This window comes from Cydia pomonella, chromosome 27 (assembly GCF_033807575.1).
Source record: "Cydia pomonella isolate Wapato2018A chromosome 27, ilCydPomo1, whole genome shotgun sequence".
Taxonomy (NCBI): Eukaryota; Metazoa; Arthropoda; class Insecta; order Lepidoptera; family Tortricidae; genus Cydia; species Cydia pomonella.
The window spans coordinates 7723941-7744023 of NC_084729.1; the positions used below are offsets into that span (position 1 = coordinate 7723941).

The following is a 20083-nucleotide window of genomic DNA, read 5'->3' on the forward strand; positions in this document are numbered from 1 at the left end:
CTCGGCTTGTCGACTGACACCGCTCCCCGTCCGACGGCCAAGCGCCGGCCAGCGTGTGAACTTGAATAATACCGATTTCTCAAAAACTATTTATAATCTTCTTCCTCGCGTTGTCCCGGCATTTGCCACAGCTCATGGGAGCCTGGGGTCCGCTTGACAACTAATCCCAAGATTTGGCGTAGGCACTGGTTTTTACGAAAGCGACTACCATCTGACCTTCCAACCCAGAGGGTAAACTAGGCCTTGTGGGGATTAGTCCGGTTTCCTCACGATGTTTTCCTTCACCGAAAAGCGACTGGTAAATATCAAATGATATTTCGTACATAAGTTCCGAAAAACTCATTGGTACGAGCCGGGGTTTGAACCCGCGACCTCCGGATTGCAAGTCGCACGCTCTTACCGCTAGGCCACCAGCGCTTCCTTCAAAAACTATTTATAATATAATTGAAAAATCGACTGACATAATTGAAGTGTACATCATTATTCACTATTGGTTAATAGTATTTTATGCAACAGTTGTATAAGAAGGGTCAAAAAAGGCGAGTAGCGTGAGTTACAATGTGAGCCGGAGCCGAAGGCGTAGGCGAACATTGTAAAGGAATACGCCACGAGAATTTTTTGACCTACTTATACAACGTTGCATACAATATTTTTCCTACGAGTCAACAAAAATAAATCTCAATTTAGGTAAACAAATTACAGCAAAAGTATATAGCCAAGATGCGCGAGCATACCTTGTTACGCGCCCGGCCCGCCCCGGGCCGCGGCCGGCCGGTCCGCGACACCTCCTCGTAACTCATGAGGCCCTGGTACTTGCTACTTGCTAAATTTATTTTTTGGACAGTTTTTTCTCAATTTTGGCCACCGTAGCTTACGGAGACTAACAAGCAACGCTAAGCGGTCTTCGTAGTCTATGGGTGTTGCTATATTACGGGTGTCACATGCGTGTTTCTGACTTATGAAGTAATTATTTTTACTATGCAACCAAATGAATATTTTGTAAGTTGGCATCAATGCACTTAGTTTAAAACTGTATTCGTTTTGGTTTTGTTAGGTTGGTAGCCATTAATCGCAGTAACATTATAGCTTATAAAAGCACAAGAGCTTTTATGAGGAATAGACAATATAGACTTTTCTTGAAATCTTTTATGTATGTTCTTATATTCGTGTTAATGAATGCATAAATGACAGATAACAGTAGAGGAGTAGGAAAAGTTTCATATCTAACTGTTGCATAACAAGGGAGTTTATACGGAAAAATTATATACTGGTATACGGTATGGTTTTTGAAATATCAGTAGACCTAATTATTCCGTACAGAACTTTATTGTTTGTACAACGTTCAAGCATGCTATAGCGACGTAAAAACAGCGAATTTGGCCTGGGAGCCCCTGATGGTAGTTTGCCACCTAAGGCATTTCGTAAGCGACATCTCGTGTAATAGCCCTTTATTATTCTAAGGTTGGAAGAGTTTAATAAAAAAATATTCGATATGTGTAAGTCAGTCTCTGGTCCGTAGGCCCCAAATAGATGTTCTTCTGGCGCCAACCGTCGGCCGCGCTATCGCACTGTGGATAGAAACAGTGTACATTAAATAAACTAGTAGAAAATAATGAATGCAAGCATTTCGGACACAAATACATCCATATTATGTAACCGGAACTCTATTTTTAACTCCTACGCTTACTCTGGTTATAATATGAGCTGAGAATCGTTGAGCGTTAGACATTTTGTTTGTCGCGACATCTATAGTCGAGTAGCAGTACTGAGAGTTCCGCTACTCGACGATAGATGTAGACTACGTAAATAATAGTATTTTTGGTAACAAAACCGTTGTATGGAGGGAGCACTCTTGGTCTTCTTCATTGTCTTTGGTATCATCGAGAGCCCAGTGTGGCCGAGGAGAGCTCACCTGAACATGAACTGGTTGACCTGTATGGCGGGCAGCGCGGCGCGCAGGGCGCTCAGAGACGCCGTCTGCAGCATCCCCCACACCTCCAGGTACTGCAGCGACGGCATGCTGCTCAGCTTTCTGTAATAATACAATAAAAATAAATACAAAATAAAATTGAATACCTTTTTATTAGGCAGGCGTCCGGTTTTTAGGGTTCCGTAGCCAAATGGCATAAAACGGAACCCTTATAGTTTCGCCATGTCCGTCTGTCTGTCTGTCTGTCTGCCTGTCCGAGGCTTTGCTCCGTGGTCGTTAGTGCTAGAAAGCTGAAATTTGGCATGGATATATAAATCAATAAAGCCGACAAATTCGTACAATAAAATCTAAAAATTTAATTTTTTTTAGGGTACCTCTCCTACACGTAAAGTGGGGGTGAATTTTTTTTTTCGCTTCAACCCTAGAGTGTGGGGTATCGTTGGAAAGGTCTTTCAAAACTAATAGGGGTTTTCAAGAAACATTTTTTATCCCATAGCCCAGTATTTAGTCTATCGCTTTCACCCAATAGCCCAGTTCATTTTAGATTCCATCAACCCTCTAATAGTCCTTACACCCTGGCGGGTGCTGCCTCTGCGTGCGTCCCATGACGCGGGCAAGGGCAACATCCGCTAGGTGTACCCCTTACATTTCATTAAAGTGTCAAAAGGGCCTCTACGTGTTGGCTTCGGCTCCGCGCACGCCTCCCAAAGGTCCAGAGCACCATTGTTCCGTGATGGGAAAGACAACAAATACTAATAGGGTTGTTTCCATCTACAAATCTTAGGGCAGAATTGTATCCCAATAAATTCTTTTGGATTTTAAGAACATGTTAAACTACTTTTAGGGGACCTGTGATGACCATATTTTTGTAAATATGGAACTTAAAATATCTTTTGGCACACGTCACGTGACCGAGCTCGAAATGTCATTGAAGATTCTGATGACGTCACAACTCTCGGATTGACACTGTTGACAGTTAGGCGATAAACAACAAATGACAGTTGACAGTTCGTATCTTCTACCTGTTTGTAGTTATGTGTCAAACCGTAAACTGTGACGTCACACAATTTTCAAAGAGCGTTTTGGGCGCGAAAGCATCTGTCGAAATATATTTTGTTAATTTAACATATTTAAAGCCGTTTTTAGGGTTCCGTAGCCAAATGGCAAAAAACGGAACCCTTATAGATTCGTCATGTCCGTCTGTCTGTCCGATTCTGTCACAGTCACTTTTTTCCGAAACTATAAAAGCTATACTGTTCAAACTTGTTAAGTAGATGTATTCTATGAACCGCATTATGATGTTTACACAAAAATAGAAAAAAAAAAACAATAAATTTTGGGGGTTCCCCATACTTAGAACTGAAACTCAAAAAATCTTTTTTCATCAAACCCATACGTATGGGGTATCTATGGATAGGTCTTTAAAAATGATATTGAGGTTTCTAATATCATTTTTTTCTAAACTGAATAGTTTGCGCGAGAGACACTTCCAAAGTGGTAAAAAGTGTGTGTCCCCCCCCCGTAACTTCTAAAATAACAGAATGAAAAATCTAAAAAAAATATATGATATACATTGCCATGCAAACTTCCACCGAAAATTGGTTCGAACGAGATCTAGTAAGTAGTTTTTTTTAATACGTCATATAAATAAAAAATAATTTTTTTTTTCATCAAACCCATACGTGTGGGGTATCTAAGGATAGGTCTTCAAAAATGATATTTAGGTTTCTAATATCATTTTTTTTCTAAACTGAATAGTTTGCGCGAGAGACACTTCCAAAGTGAAAAAAAGTGTGTCCCCCCCCCCCGTAACTTCTAAAATAACGGAATGAAAAATCTAAAAAAAATATATGATATACATTACCATGCAAACTTCCAACGAAAATTGGTTTGAACCAGATCTAGTAAGTAGTTTTTTTAATACGTCATAAATAGAATAGAATAGAATAGAATATTTTTTTATTCGTAGACACAAACAAGACACATTAAATTACATGATATAACCGGAACCCTTCATGGGCGAGTCCGACTCGCACTTGGCCGCTTTTTTTTAGTATAAAAGTTGAATTTTAGGGCAACTTTTAGTTAATATAGAACGTAATACAAATTTCACGTTTCAAAAAATTGGAAACAACCCTATTGTTTATTTGACAAATATAAGTTTAAGAGGCTGTCAATACCTAAAGCGCGCACACTGTCTATTTCTATCGGAGTAAATGAGATAGCACTGTCGCATGTTACTGGGCCTGGGCAAGGGAATAATATGAAAAATATTTAAATAAAAATAAGTGGATTATTAGTGTAATATTTTACTCGACCACGGTTTAGATATAAATGTTTTTAAATTGTGATTTTAATTGCAGACCCATAAGTCAAATAAATAAAGACATAGAATCGTTTAATTGTGATTTTAAGACCAATCTTTGCAATTATTTTCTATCGAGCCGATTTCGTTCAATCATGTATCGAGTACGACCACGGTCATTGAAATATAATTAATATGAACATATATTTTTCTTACTTGACTAAAACAAATAGTCTTTCTTAAAAAACTGTTTAAGTAACATCAATTTCAAGGACATTGGGTGTTGACAGCCTCTTAAACAGTTTTACGTGTTATACTGACCTCCACATAAGGCATAGTCTGTCTCGTAGAGGAAATAATAAGATTGACATATAATATATATTTATAGATTGATTATATATATTTATAGATTGATTGTAAGCATTAGCGTCTAGTAGCAACAGTAAAATAGTAGTAATAGTACATTACTATAGAGGACGGGAAACGAAGGGTTGCAGGCCAAGTAGATATAGACGGCCGAGCGTAGCGAGGTCGGTTAGGGATACGCGGCCGGCAATCCCGTTTCTCGCCGAGATTTGAATAGTGCTTTTCTCAAACTTGCAATGAAATAATAATAATAAAATATCAAATGATATTTCGTACATAAGTTCCGAAAAACTCATCGGTACGAGCCGGGGTTTGAACCCGCGACCTCCGGATTGAAAGTCGGACGTCATATCCACTCGGCCACCACCACATATATATACTATAGGGACCGTGCGCGTTGGAGGGCCTGCCATCTTGTGGCCTGAATCGGAACCATAAACATGCACATGTTCACGTCACGTGTTTTCTTGTGCATAGCAGGTTCTGCCATCTTGTGGGCTACATCGGAACAAAAAACATCACATTTACGCCTCGCGCCAAAAATCTGCCGGCTCCTGTGCTGCCTCCTACAGTTCATGCACGCTCCCTATGTCAAATTGTGTTTGGTATTTATAAATGGTATACTAACGTGAGCACATGTGGAGGCAGCAAATAGCACCGGCTCAGAGCGAGGTGTTCCAGCCGCGGCAGACAAGCCACCGCGGCCACCGCGCGCGCGCCCAGCCGCGAGCAGTCCGACAGGTCCAGCTCCAGCAGCCGGGAGCCTCGAGAGCATAAAGTAGCCACCACTGGAAATAGTATTTTTATGCAAAAGTTGTATAAGAAGGGTCAAAAAAGGCGAGTGGCGTGAGTTACAATGTGAGCCGGAGCCGAAGGCGTAGGCAAACATTGTAAAGGAATACGCCACGAGAATTTTTTGACCTACTTATACAACGTTGCATACAATATTTATCCTACGAGTCAACAAAAATAAATCTTAATTTAGGTAAACAAATTACAGCAATAGTATATAGCCAGGACGCGCGAGCATACCTTATTACGCGCCCGGCCCGCCCCGGGCCGCGGCCGGCCGGTCGGCGACACCTCGTAACTCATGAGGCCCTGGTACTTGCTACTTGCTAAATTAATTTTTTGGACAGTTTTTTCTCAATTTTGGCCACCGTAGCCTACGGAGACTAACAAGCAACGCTAAGCGGTCTTCGTAGTCTATGGGTGTTGCTATATTACGGGTGTCACATGCGTGTTTCTGACTTATGAAGTAATTGTTTTTACTATTCAACCAAATGAATATTTTGTAAGTTGGCATCAATTGACTTAGTTTAAAACTGTATTCGTTTTGGTTTTGTTAGGTTGGTAGCCATTAATCGCAGTAACGTTATAGCTTATAAAAGCACTAGTGCTGTTATGAGGAATAGACAATATAGACTTTCCTTGAAACCTTTTATGTATGTTCTTATATTCGTGTTAATGAATGCATAAATGACAGATAACAGTAGAGGAGTAGGAAAATATTATTAAATCAATGAGGATGCATGGTAATTAGTGTCCGATCGAAACATGTAATAATAAATGAGTCTCTATTGTTTCCAATAGAAAATATAACATCGTAAGTTTTGATGCGACCGAAAGGTTCGGCATTTCTTGCACCGAAACCGATCTTTCGGCCGAAACTTGCCGAAACCGAATCTTCGGACGGACATGAATGATAATTTGTGGAATGATAAATAATGCTCTAAAAAGTTTAATATCCAATTACTAAAAACTATTCTTATAATATTTTCTATAAATCTGTACGGTCCGAGTATAAAAGGGATCTTTCTCATAATTTATTCAGAGAAACGACATTTTTATTCATGTTTTTTACAAGTTTTTATTTAACTTGTGATGTACCTATACAGGGCGTCCCAACACTATGGGACATCAAGGGAAAGTACCTTAAATGTCGTAGATAGGATATTTTGCTGAAAGAAGACTTTATTTTATTTTTAAAAGTAAGTTATATTACATTCAATGAATTTCTAAAAAAAAATTGAAAATTGCTTACTTTTTCTGGGAATTAAACCGAATCTTGAAATTTTACTCTAATCATTATTTCTGCGATGACTTATTTTTTATGCATTCTTTCGATTGGCGTCATAAAAATACAGGTGTTTTTTTTTATAAATTTGAGTCGGTTCGATTTCCAGACAAAGTAACTTTTTTTTTTTGAATCTATTATCGTATTACTCAGTTTTGAAAATAAAATAAAGTCTCCTTTTAGCAAAATATCCTGTCTTATATTTAAGGTACTTTCCCTTGATGTCCCATAGTCTTGGGACGCCCTGTATATGTATTACGAGTCAAATCTTGCAAGCTAAATTTGACCCACTTCCCGGTTTCCAATGAAGCTGAAAATTTGCATACAAAATACAAAAATACAAAATTCTTTATTTCATTAAATACAGTTTATATAATTTAGGGGATGGTGTCTCCCGGTAAGCAATATTGCCTGTGTTGGGAGGCACCGCTCTTCCGTGATTAATTAATAACTAATACTAAGATCTGTACTATTTACAAAGTTTACTACCTATAAATACTATTTACAATTTACAAACAAAATATACTACTAACAAGCTATACATTAATTATGAACGATACAAGAAAGACATAAACTATATTAAAATAAATAAATTTAATTTCCAGTAAGTTTGACTGCGTGTGTGTGTGTGTGTGTGTGTGTGTGTGTGTGTGTGTGTGTAATGGTACTCATCGTAATAGGCATTCTGTTTCCTCATATGTTTTATTTGTGAGCCATTTGATTACGGTGGACTTACATTCCTGGGACTGTTTAGGGTAAATGTTTAGGATTTTATTGATTTTATTATATATGTGAGCGGATTTTGCATTGAGTTGTGAATTCGCAAAGGTGGTTCTATTATGAGAAGATCTCGCTACGTTCGTTATAGTTCGTTTTGTGTTGTAGTTAGGATTGTAGGTAAGGGTCTTGTGTTTCTTTAGTATAGTCTGCACAATATAGAGTTTTCTGACTGATAAGAGGTCGCTAATCTGGTATAGTTTCTCCGTCGAGTATCTTAATTTTTTGAAATACATGACCTTCACTAGCGCCCTCTGTGCACGTTCAAGATCAATAAATCGACTCTTAGCGGAACCACCCCAGACAGATATGCAGTACGCCAATACAGACTGTACCAGGGATATGTAAATTTCATTTAAAATGTTTCGTGGTTTAGAAGGGATCAAGTTATCTCTACCTGGTACAATATGTCTTAGCGCCCTGAAAATCCAAACCAATTTCCTGACTCTACCGATAACTTGCTCGAGGTGAGAGTACCAATTTAGATGCTCGTCAAGAATTATTCCCAGATATTTTATTTGGGCAACTTTTTCTATGATTGGGCAGCTGCAGGTTGTGGAATCATTCAGATTGCAAGAGTGGATCTTAAGGTTCATGTCAAAATTTGGCTGTGTGGAATTTGTGATGGAAAAACATATATATTTTGTTTTATTGGCATTAAGTGTTAACAAATTTATCCTTAACCATGTAGAGATTATGCATACATATGTAAGTCGGGTGACAATGCAATATTACGGACATTACGGTACCATCGAGCTGATCTGATGATGGAGACAGGATGTGGCCATAGGAAATCTGTGATAAAACAACGCAACCTAATTGTGTTTGGGGTTTTTAGAATTGTCTCGATGAGTATTAGTTGTCTGTGGAAAGAAAAGTACAGTCAGCGATAAAAGCTTGTACCAAAACTAAAATATTTTGCCAATTTTTTTTGACCTATAGTACTTACTGTCATCTGTCATGATCCTCGCACCGCCGAGGTTCAGCCGTTGCAGTTTTTCCGGCAGATTTGACACCAGGACCGTAAGCGCCGCTTCGCTCAGGTTGCACCATGATATGTTCAATGATTGTAAACTGGAAAAGACAAATTACCATAACACCAATGTGGGGGGAAACTACTTAACACATTCACTGCCGGGAACCCACCTGGTGGGCGCTCGTGAACTTTGTTTAGATGCCGGACAACCCGCTGGGCGGGTTGTTTTGTACGCAGCTATAGACCAACGGTTTCTGGGGTAGTGCGCAGTTTTTTGCCTGGCAGTGAATGTGTTAAGAAAACATATATTTTTTTATACTAAAGGAAAAACCGGACAAATGCGAGTCGGACTCGCCCACCGAAGTTTCCGTACTTTTTAATATTTGTTGTCATAGCGGCAATACAGAACAGAAATACATTATCTGTGAAAATTTCAACTGTCTAACTATCACGGTTCATGAGATACAGCCTGGTGAGAGACAGAAGGACGGACAGCGGAGTCATAGCATTAGGGTCCCGTTTTACCCTTTGGGTACGGAACCCTGAAAAGGTCTTCTTTATCAAACATTATCGTGCCAAATATAGATTTCTCAGCTTTACCTGAAGTGTTACAAAATAGCGTCATGCACCCTACACTTTTAGGGAGGTAGAGAGCTCATTTCATCAACCTCGTGGACATCAGCTGCGGTACTATTGTTAAGTCGAAATTTAATTAGCTATACGCACCTATACATGTATACCTATGATGAGCCAACCCACCGCTGCATTTTTAGTTGCAATAAATAGTCATAAGCGTATGGACCTGTTTTAATTTCTTCTAACACCTTCACTCCAAAATGAACCTTAACGTCTAGAACAACTATGGTCGAATAAGCGGTGTTTTTTGTCGATAGCTATGTAAATTCTCACCTAACACAGCCTTCTAGTATCGCGGTCAGTCCTTCGGCGGTGACCCCCTGTGCCATCGTCAGATTCAACGTTTCTAAATTACTACATTTACCTGAAATCAAACATGCAAATGTTTATTGTGTACAGATAAGGTTGCCTTACGTCAGGATTATCTTATGAAATGCCAGGATTTTTGGTTCCTTTTCAGTATTGCGGGGGGAATTGGCGAGTGTCAGGATTGTTGGTCTCTTGTCAGGATTGCGGGGGGAATTGGCGAGTATCAGGATTGTTGGTGTCTTGTCAGGATTGTGGGGGGAATTGGCGAGTGTCAGGATTTTTGGTCTCTTGTCAGGATTGAGGGGGGAATTTGCGAGTGTCAGGATTTTTGGTCCCTTCTCAGTATTGCGAGGGGAATTGTCGAGTGTCAGGATAATTGGTCCCATGTCAGGATTGAGGGGGGAATTTGCGAGTGTCAGGATTTTTGGTCCCTTCTCAGTATTGCGAGGGGAATTGTCGAGTGTCAGGATGTTTGGTCCCTTGTCAGGTTTGCGGGGGGAATTGGCGAGTGTCAGGATTTCTGGTCCCTTGTCAGGATTGCGGGGCAATTGGCGAGTGTCAGGATTTTTTGTGCTTTACCAGGATTGCGGGCGGAATTGGCGAGTGTCAGGATTTTTGATCCCTTGTCAAGATTGCTGGGGGGATTGGGGAACTTCAGAATTTTTAGAAACCATATCTAACCACTAGAAGCTAGCTAAGGTTGGAGTTTAGCAGAGGAAAGGGAAAAATATGCTTTATAATAAATGTAATATAAAATAATTGACGGTTCATAATTTATTAATAAGTAAAATAAAAGTATTCTTTTTTTTCTTTTTATCACATTCACTGCTGGCGACATATGATAAAAAGTGTAAAAAATATATGACAAGTCCTTGAGAGATTTGCATTGATTGAGAAAATAGGCCCATGCTGCCGAAGATCGGGTGGCCGAGTGGTCCAGGCATCTGCTGCGAATGCAGTGAACGCTGGTTCTTACGGGGAACTGTTTTCATTGAGCGATATGCCCCGCATTCTTGGAACCGTTTTCAATCGTCGGTTAGGCCCCGCTTGCGGGGTGCGGGAGGTTTCTATAAGGCATGCCAATATGAGTTTCACTGGTCTTTTGCCTTATCGCACCGTACGCTGTATATCGACGAATGAAACTGAGCTTTGAATTGGGTACTTGACACATGTTGAATTTTATAACAAAATTTGGCTAAATGGATAGAAAATGAGGCATCCATTATAAAAAGTGGAATAAAAAAGACATACTGAGATTATAAAAAAATACAAGGCAATATTTTTTTTTAACTTTCAAAAAGAAAATGATACCATTCGATTCCTTATATTTTATAGAAAAATAAATTGTATAACAACTTTATACATAAACGCAATATTTCAGGGTCAAAATAGCAGTTTTCTTGATCTTCCATACATTTAGGACAGACTAATGTACCTAATATGACGTCACATTACATTATCATTTTGTTGGAGGCGTTTCAATCGTCGAGTGCGAGCGTCAGACTTTAACTCTCATTTCTGACCTTTGTGTTGCTTAAATGCCATGAGTCCTATATAGACATTTGATCCTCAGGAAAATCAAGATCGATTGACATTATTGACAAAAAACCGTCAAGTATCCAAATCATCATCTTCCCCGCGTTGTCCCGGAATTTTGCCACGGCTCAAAGGAGCCTGGGGTCCGCTTGGCAACTAATCCCTTAATAACTGAGCCTCGAATTGCGATAATCTATTCAAACGTACCAATAAGTTGACAGGTGCTGTCCCGCACTTGAATACTCTCGAGGCTGAGTTTCTTGACGCCGCCGCAGCGCTCCAGGAGGCAGTCCAGGGTGCGCGGGTCCACGGTGCTCATGCTGAGGTCCAGGTACTGCACCCGGGACTGCTCCGGCGGTGACGAGGGGTGCCATTCTGAAATCTGACGAACATGGGTAAAAAATGGCAGTTTTTTTTATACCACGACGGTGACAAACAAGCATACGGCCCGCCTGATGGTAAGCAGTCGCCGCAGCCTATGGACGCCTGCAACTCCAGAGGTGTTACATGCGCGTTGCCGACCCTTTAAAAACCTGGACACTCCTTTTTTGAAGAACCACGTACTGTAGACTCTCGGAAAAACCTCGGCAGGGAGCTCATTCCACAGCCGGAGCGTTCGCGGGAGGAAATTCCTCTCGAACCGCACAGTGCGCGACCATTTAGGCTCTAAGGTGTGAGGATGAGCACCCTGCCGACAGCGAGCGGTGCGGTGATAGAAAGTGGCCGTTGGCATCATGTCGCACAATTCCTCAGTGTCCGGCCAAATATTCGGTTCCGGCCAGTTTCGGCCAATAAATGTTTCGCCGTAGTTTCGGTTTAGGCCAAAAAACGGCCGAACCTTACGAAATGGTACTTCTTACTATGAAACTAAACTGTGACAAAGAGCAAAAGTTGGGGAAGAAGTAGGACCAATATTAATATACTGATTTATGTATTCAGAAATTAATTGGTTTATTGGAAAACGCAATTCCTCTAATGAGGGCGCCATTGGACGGTCGACGCAATCTCGATATGTGTTTAAAAGCCGTTTTATGAATTTTTTTCAATTTTTTTAACACTAACAGGTGGGATTTTTTCCTCATGTGTTATCACTGGTAACCGAATACTGGTAAGGTTTAACACTGAATGTTGAGCGTAGTGACTTATTCTAGTAGGTGTAAATCCATTACTCCTCCCTCCTCTTCCTTTGATCTCGCGAGGCGAACTATGACAGGTAGCCAGGGTAGGTAGACCTCGCGAGGCGAACTATGACAGGTAGCCAGGGTAGGTAGTCCTCGCGAGGCGAACTATGACAGGTAGCCAGGGAAGGTAGTACTCGCGAGGCTAACTATGACAGGTAGCCAGGGAAGGTAGTACTCGTGAGGCTAACTATGATAGGTAGCCAGGGTAGGTAGTCCTCGCGCGGCGAACTATGACAGGTAGCCAGGGTAGGTAGTCCTCGCGAGGCGAACTATGACAGGTAACCAGGGTAGGTAGTCCGCGCGAGGCGAACTATGACAGGTAACCAGGGTAGGTAGTCCTCGCGAGGCGAACCATGACAGGTAACCAGGGTAGGTAGTCCTCGCGAGGCGAACTATGACTGGTAGCCAGGGAAGGTTATCCTCGCGAGGCGAACTATGACAGGTAGCCAGGGTAAGTAGTCCAAATGGCCTTCTCTAGAGCTTTCGTATTGAGCGTTTGTTTCCGAGGTCCATTGAGCAATGGCAAAGTTTAACACGGAATATTGAGCTTAATGATGGGTTCTAGTATAAATCCCTTACCTCTGAACTCGCGAGGCGAACTATGACGGGTAGACGCCCTAATATCCTTCCTAAAGCGTTCTTATTAAGAGTCTTGTTGCCGAGGTCCAGTCTCTGCCACAGCGTCTCATCACACGCTACTCGATGCCACCTACAACGGAATAAAAAACCATTTAGAGTAATTAGACATGTTGACGACCGGTCTGGCCTAGTGGGTAGTGACCCTGCCTATGAAGCCGATGGTCCTGGTTTCGAATCCCGGTAAGGGCATTTGTGTGATCAGCACTAATATTTGTTCCTGAGTGATGGGTGTTTTCTATGTATTCAAGTATTTATATACTCGTATTATGTATATTGGTGTCTCAGTACCCATAATAAAAGCCTTCTTGTAACAAAGGTCAGGCCTGTCGTCAAACACAATTCAAATCAGCTTTGACCCATGCCTTCAATCACTCCGCAGCTAACCATAAGTTCTTAAGTGCCTCAGTTCTCACCTTTTGCAGACCAGCATGCAATGAGCCAGGGTCCGCTTCGGTAACCACCGGAAGACACTCAGCATCATCTCGTCTGATAATACTGAGAATGAATCCACCCCGGTTTGGTAGTTAGCCAGCTGCAGTTCTGCTATGGGTGCTGAAACAGCAAAAACAAGTTCTTTGAGATTTTTTACTTCTTTGTAAGTAGGGTTTTTAACTTTGGAAACTTGTAATTAGTTGGTGTATTCCCATTTGTGCCCACCCCACGTCACCACCGCCATACAAGAGGCGGGCACAGATGGGAATTATTTATATAATGCCTATTCACATCTGTGCCCAGTGGGGTCAGATGGGAATACACCAATTGGTTCAGTGTTTCTATGTCACCTTTCTTGAGAATTAGAGTCCTAATACACATAAATTAATTATAAACTACTTAAATACATAAAGACACATACATACATTACATAAATAAATAAATATATATATACATAATATACATAACCGATTCGTGAGACTGATACTTAATTGATCTTTAAACTGCCAGCAAATAAATCACACAAAGATTTTTTGAAAGCAAACTTGTTGGGAGCTTTTCTAATGTACTTGACGCAAACCCTTTTTAATTTCGGTTTCGTTCGTAAAACCGTTATGTATAAAACATTTTTGATAACATTTCCATTAAGTTCTTGTCAAATTAACTGGTTTAGAACAATAAAAACTGGTTCCTTCCGGAGCAGTGTGGATTCCAGGTCCATTGGGTGGAGAGGCTTTGCTGAAATACATTTTTATGCTTACACTGGCAATTATCCTTATGTATATCCCTGTCCTGGACATCCTTGGTGTCCTCCGTGTATATGGACAGCGGGGACTGCCCCGGAGACGCGGGCAGGTACCGCGGAGCCACAGCAACCGACTGGCCCATTGGGGTCTCTTCCTCGATGACATAGTCATGGAGCAGTGTGGATTCCAGGTCTGTTGGTTGCAGGGGTTTTGCTGAAATACATATAGGATGTGTTAGTACTTAACTTTGTTTTATTTTTATATGTTACACCAATGATATTAGTAACATGGTTATTTATACTACGTCGGTGGCAAACAAGCATACGGCCCGCCTGATGGTAAGCAGTCACCGTAGCCTATGTACGCCTGCAACTCCAGAGGAGTTACATTCACGTTGCCGACCCTAAACAACAAATTGGTGTAACAAAAGCGAAAAAGCTTCGGTGGCTAGGCGATCTAGAGCGAATGGGAGGCGATCGGACGGTGATAAAAGGCTAGGGGGGCAGTTCATATGACCGATGGCCAAGAGTAGGGGGAGGGGCATACATTTGGTTAGACATTTTGTTCTCGGGGGGGGCATTGGACGCCCATGAATTTGACGCGTTATTTAAGGTAACTAACAAAAGCGGCCAAGTGCGAGTCGAACTCGCCCATGAAGGGTTACGTACCATTTATGACGTATAAAAAAAAACTACTTACTAGAGGTAATGTACATCATGTTTTTTTTAATTTTATCATTCTCTTTAGAAGATTTTTTAGAAGTTACAGGGCCCCCCCTGTAAAAGCTTGTAAAAAAGCGGTCAAGGGCGAGTCGGACTCGCCCATGAACGTACCATTTATGACATATTAAAAAAAACTACTTACTAGTACAATTTTCGGTGGAAGGTTGCATGGTAATGTACATCATATTTTTTGTTTAGTTTTATCATTCTCTTATTTTAGAAGTACAGGGTGGGGGGGACACATTTTACCACTTTGGAAGTGTCTCTCGCGCAAACTATTCAGTTTAGAAAAAAATGATATTAGAAACTTGAATATCATTTTTGAAGACCTATCCATAGATAACCTACATGTGTGGGTTTGATGAAAAACAAAATTGAGTTTCAGTTCTAATTTATACCCTCAAAATTTATTGTTTTGTTTTTCTATTTTTGTGTGAAAATCTTAATGCGGTTCACAGAATACATCTACTTACCAAGTTTCAACAGTATAGAGTTCTTATAGTTTCGGAAAAAAGTGGCTGAGACATACGGACGGACAGACAGACAGACAGACATGACGAATCCATAAGGCTTGCCATTTGGCTAAGGAACATTATATAAATTATGTTTGCGTTTGGCCAATTGACTTTAAATATTAACGGTTTATTTCCGAAAAAAACACTTCTATTAGGAGCATACCACAAGCCTAGTTCATACATACTATGGAAGGTAGAGGTAAGGAATACAATTTCCATAGGCACTGTTGCAAAACTAGTGCCTACGCCAAATCTTACGATTAGTTGTCAAGCGGACCACAGGCTATGAGCTGTGGCAAAATGCTGGGACAACGCGAGGAAGAAGAAGAGCTAGAACTGTTGCAAAAATGTCCAGCTGTCAGCTATAAATAATAGTTCCAAATCTCTCCAGAGTAGCGCTAGAGTAGCTAAGAACCTAGGCGTTATTGACGGAGTGAAGAGCGCTGTCTATGATTAGTTTTTTTTTTCAAATATTCTAGGTATTGTAGCGCCACCTATTTAAGGTTTTTTGACGGATATGTTTTGATACATGAAGATCGCATTCCTCACCTCTACCTTCCATAATACATACGCTTCTCACTGTAGCCACCTTGAGATTTTTCTATTTGGCCCTATGGTTGCCTGGTAGAGAATGTCATGAGGTATTACGTCCGCCATATGTACGTTTTTTGATGTGCAATATAGTTTATAAATAAATAAATATGATAAGACATTATTACACAAATTGACTAAGTCCCACAGTAAGCTCAATAAGGCTTGTGTTGAGGGTACTTAGACAAAGATATATATAATATATAAATATTTATAAATACTTAAATACATAGAAAACACCCATGACTCAGGAATAAATATCCATGCTCATCACACGAATTAATGCCCGCACCAGGATTTGAACCCGGAACCATCGGCTTCATAGGCAGGGTCACTACCCACTAGGCCAGACCGGTCGTCAAAACAAAACCAAGGCCAAAAGATGTACTGAGGACCTTATTGCCCATACATTAAGGTAGAGTGTACATATTTTTGCCTCTTTGTCCACGTCGATATTTAATCATTGTCAGCTAACAAATGAGTTCATTACTCAGCAGATTTGAATATTAACAAATCGAAAACATCAAATGTGGTACAATTCGAACTAGCACACAGAATCATCAGAAATAATGGTCAACAAATGAGTAAAGTAGGTTGGTATAACAGCATTGTCATCATTATCAATTTTATATGTTTTATTTTGATGGTTTTTAAAATTGTTTACTATGCCTAAATCATTAGAATTATGGATATATCTTAATACATACATTTCTCACAGCTCCTAGGGCTCTTGGCTTTAGAAGGCCCCGGGCTGGGGCTGCATATCTTGCCTCGGGGGCTCCGGGGGCTAAACTTGGAGCGCGGTGAAGTGATACTGTTCACATTTGGGTTCACATTCTCTATGTCATGCTTCCGTTTTAGGTTGGGTTTGAGCTGGAATAAAATAATTTTATTAGAACAGACAAGTCAGGTCAACAAACCTGTCTGACAAACAGAATTTCAACTCTTGGAGACCCTATGCATCTATAAGGATAATTTCATAAACTATATAATCTATTATTTTTTTGCATCTGTTTGTTTTTTTTTTTAATATTATTATTTTAGTTTTTTTTGTAATTCGACATTAAAATGCTTTATTGTTGATATGCTTTTTTTTCTTTTTATGTAATTTCCATGTTGATATGTCAAAGTGGAGTCTGGCCAAGTGCATAGTGACCCTGCCTATGAAGCTGGTCCCAGGTTCAAATCCTGGTAAGGGCATTTATTTGTGGGATGAGCATGAATATTTATTTCCGAGTCATGTATGTTTTCTATGTATTTAAGCATTTACCTATTACCAGGTTACCAGGATTCAAGCCCGTAACCTCCTGCTTCATAGGTAGGGTCACTACCAACTAGGCTAGGCTGTTAACACATTCACTGACGGGAGCCCACCAGGTGGGCGCTCATGAACTTTACTTGGATGCAGGATAACTCGCTAGGCGAGTCGTCTTTATACACAGCTATACAATCACAGTCTACACCAAAGAGCCAACCTAGCGAACACAGATCATCACGGCTATATCGCAGGGTTGGCACCAACAGAGAATATCAATTTACTTATAATATTATTTGTGGCAAGGCTCAATGACGGGAGGTGGCCAGGAAAGGTGACCAAATGTAAGGGGCCCCTGAGCTCTAGAAAGAGAGGCCATCCACTAGCCAAATGGCAGGATGAAAGGGTAAGGAATGACAAAGCGTAGCAAAAGACAAAAACAGATGGAGGCAGCTGGAGGAGGCTTTTACCCAGAAGGGGTCTAAAGCAGAAAAATTAAATTAAAATTTAAAAATATATACATCAAATTATTAAATTCTCTGTGGAATAAGGAAGGGGTTTTAAATATCATAAATTACGAATTGGAGAAGAAATCTATGTATATTTTGCAACTTAAGTAATGGTGTTTCGAAAACGAATCAATATTTAAGTAACACAAAAAACCTGTCATCTTTAAATATTTGTAACATCGTTAGGTTCTAGATGAGAGAAATACATTCGTGGTATTTTTTTTGGAGATGGACTGGTCACATGTCAAGAGACAGGCAGGAATAATGGAGCAAAATCCTAACGAATTGGTATCCAAGAGGTTGCACATGGAGCCAGAGGAGACCTCGAACAATATGGGAGGATGAACTCAAACTCACAACAGGCTTGAACTGGAGAAGAGTGGCCCACAACAGACCCCAATAGAAAGAGCTAGAGCAGGCCTTTGCCAAGCGCGCACACTGAGTTAAGAGACATACTCTAACTCAGAATATAAGGGCTTAATAGATAGATAGGTATTTCTTGCACTGCACACCTGCATCTGCATTGACCGGATTTTGAGTCAAAAGTACAAATGAACTCAGTTACTTTGTGCACATGTAATGAAAGTAACAGGATGTTTGACTATGAAACTTAGCACAGCCCTGGCGAACCCGCCTGGTGGACGGTCGGCATACAGTACTGGTTTGATCATAATGTGACGTTGCCAACCCACACAGCGGGAGCTTATATATATTGACCGGTTTCTGGAGTGCACAGTTTTGGTCTGGTTGATTTTTGGCCAGAATAGCAACTAGGCTAGCAACAAATATCGTATATATTTTGTAACCTAATAAATACTTACCGGACTGCCCACTGTTTCTGTTTCACACTGCTGCTCATTTTCGTCTGAATCTAGAAAACTGACTCCCATCTCTTGCAACACCTGATAAATAAATAAAATACATATAAAAAATATGGCAAAGGCAGTCGAACACTTATTAAAATACTAACATCATTGAAAATCATCATTAAACCATCACTGAAAATATATAACAAGTAATACCTAATACTGTACACAAAATGATTTCTGAATGATTTTGATGGATGCTACACAGGTTTAATTCAGGATAAATTCAATGCATACATTAAATCAGGAAGACGTAAATCAAGTCTTGAATAAAACATGATGGTTTGGTACATAAATTACACAATGTAGGTAATTTTACGAGCTTACGTATGTGCCAATAAATTAGATATTTCTGGATCATGATTTCATGCGACATATACCTAGAATTTTATGTTTTAGCCTGCATGAATATCATATTAAGACGTCAAAATTCATTTCGGTATTTAGTTATCTTATTACATATGAAATTTACGGTTAATGCGCTATAAATGAAGATCAATCCTTGAAGAAAAGTGTAATTTAGAATATCAGCCTGAAAATATGCCTGGACCTAAGATTGAGGCTAGAAAAAATAGCGGGAACTGACCGACACTTGTCAAAATTTGGGTGTTGGGATCTTACCTCCTGATCAGTTTTCCTGTCCGTTAAGCTCCAACTTTTACGTGCTGGGCTTTCAATACGCATACGTTTCCTAAAAAATACACATATCATTAGTATAATTTGATTAAAAAGCTAAAATAATTCATGACACGTTTCGCGCCTTTTGACTTTTAGCGCCGAAAAATCAGCTGTCAGAGGTACAGGTGGAATTTTAAAGGGTTTATGAGAGGAACAGCCGGCTTACCGAGGACTATCCACTTCGTCCAAGCCACTGGATAAAGGATGCACATCGTCGAAATTGTTAACGCTCATTACGTTATGAAAGTTCAATTATTTCACGCAAAATCAGCGGTCAATGATCGCACATCACATCACAGAACACAGAGCGAAAAATAGACATAGACAAGCAAGTGAATCAGTTAAGTTAATGTTGCCACATAAAAACAGGCTCGTTAAAGTTTTAAAAAAAAAGGTATTCTCCAGTATTCTCCTACTAGTCAAATCAGTTTCTTTTTTAGGAACGGTCAAAACGATTTGCTGTTACAAAATTTAGAGGGAGCGTGCATGAACTGTGTAGGAGGCAGCACAAGAGCCATCAGATATTTGCCGCGAGGCGTAAATGTGATGTTTATTGTTCCGATGTAGCCCACAAGATGGCAGAACCTACTATGCACAAGAAAACACGTGACGTGTAAATGTAAATGTTTTTGGTTCCGATTCAGGCCACAAGATGGCAGACCCTCCAACGCGCACGGTCTCTATATGAAAAAGTATAGTGACGTCTAGGTCAACTCACCTACTTTTTATTTCTATCCGAATTTTTAAATAGAAATTTTGTTTAAAAATACCTGCGATCTATGTTTTGCGTATAATTATTTAGTGTTTTATTTCGTGCATGCTGTGAAATAATTTATTTCAATATAGGAGACATCCTTATTGTAAAATATAACAGTAATTAAATACTTTATTACTATACGTAATGTACGTACGTTTCACGTAAAGCTATTTAAATTGTATAATTTTCTCAAAAATCATTCTTTTTCCAAATTTTATTGCTGATACAGATAAATAACCGTCATTTTGGGAGGTCAATGACATGAGCATGAAATAAATTT

General features: G+C 39.9%; 1 protein-coding gene across 1 annotated transcript; it reads right to left on the reverse strand.

Moving 5' to 3' along the window:
• Positions 1-793: 793 nt before the first annotated feature.
• Positions 794-19994, reverse strand: LOC133532599 (S-phase kinase-associated protein 2-like). Its single transcript, XM_061871350.1, has 13 exons — positions 19213-19994; positions 18990-19059; positions 18324-18404; positions 16446-16611; positions 13926-14123; positions 13146-13284; positions 12673-12802; positions 11120-11294; positions 9341-9431; positions 8405-8529; positions 5230-5389; positions 1913-2032; positions 794-1568 (listed from the first exon to the last, which is right to left on the reverse strand). The coding sequence occupies exons 1-13, from the start codon at positions 19278-19280 to the stop codon at positions 1502-1504; spliced, it is 1590 nt and encodes a 529-aa protein (XP_061727334.1). The 5' UTR covers positions 19281-19994; the 3' UTR covers positions 794-1501.
• Positions 19995-20083: the final 89 nt, after the last annotated feature.

Excerpts from the sequence above, each read along its gene's own strand:
- LOC133532599 (XM_061871350.1), bottom strand. The coding sequence starts at position 19,280 with ATGAGCGTTAACAATTTCGACGATGTGCATCCTTTATCCAGTGGCTTG. Across the intron at positions 18,405-18,989 it reads ACAGGAAAACTGATCAGGAG|GTGTTGCAAGAGATGGGAGT; the intron begins GTAAGATCCCAA and ends TTTATTTATCAG. Across the intron at positions 13,285-13,925 it reads ACATAAGGATAATTGCCAGT|CACCCATAGCAGAACTGCAG; the intron begins GTAAGCATAAAA and ends TTGCTGTTTCAG.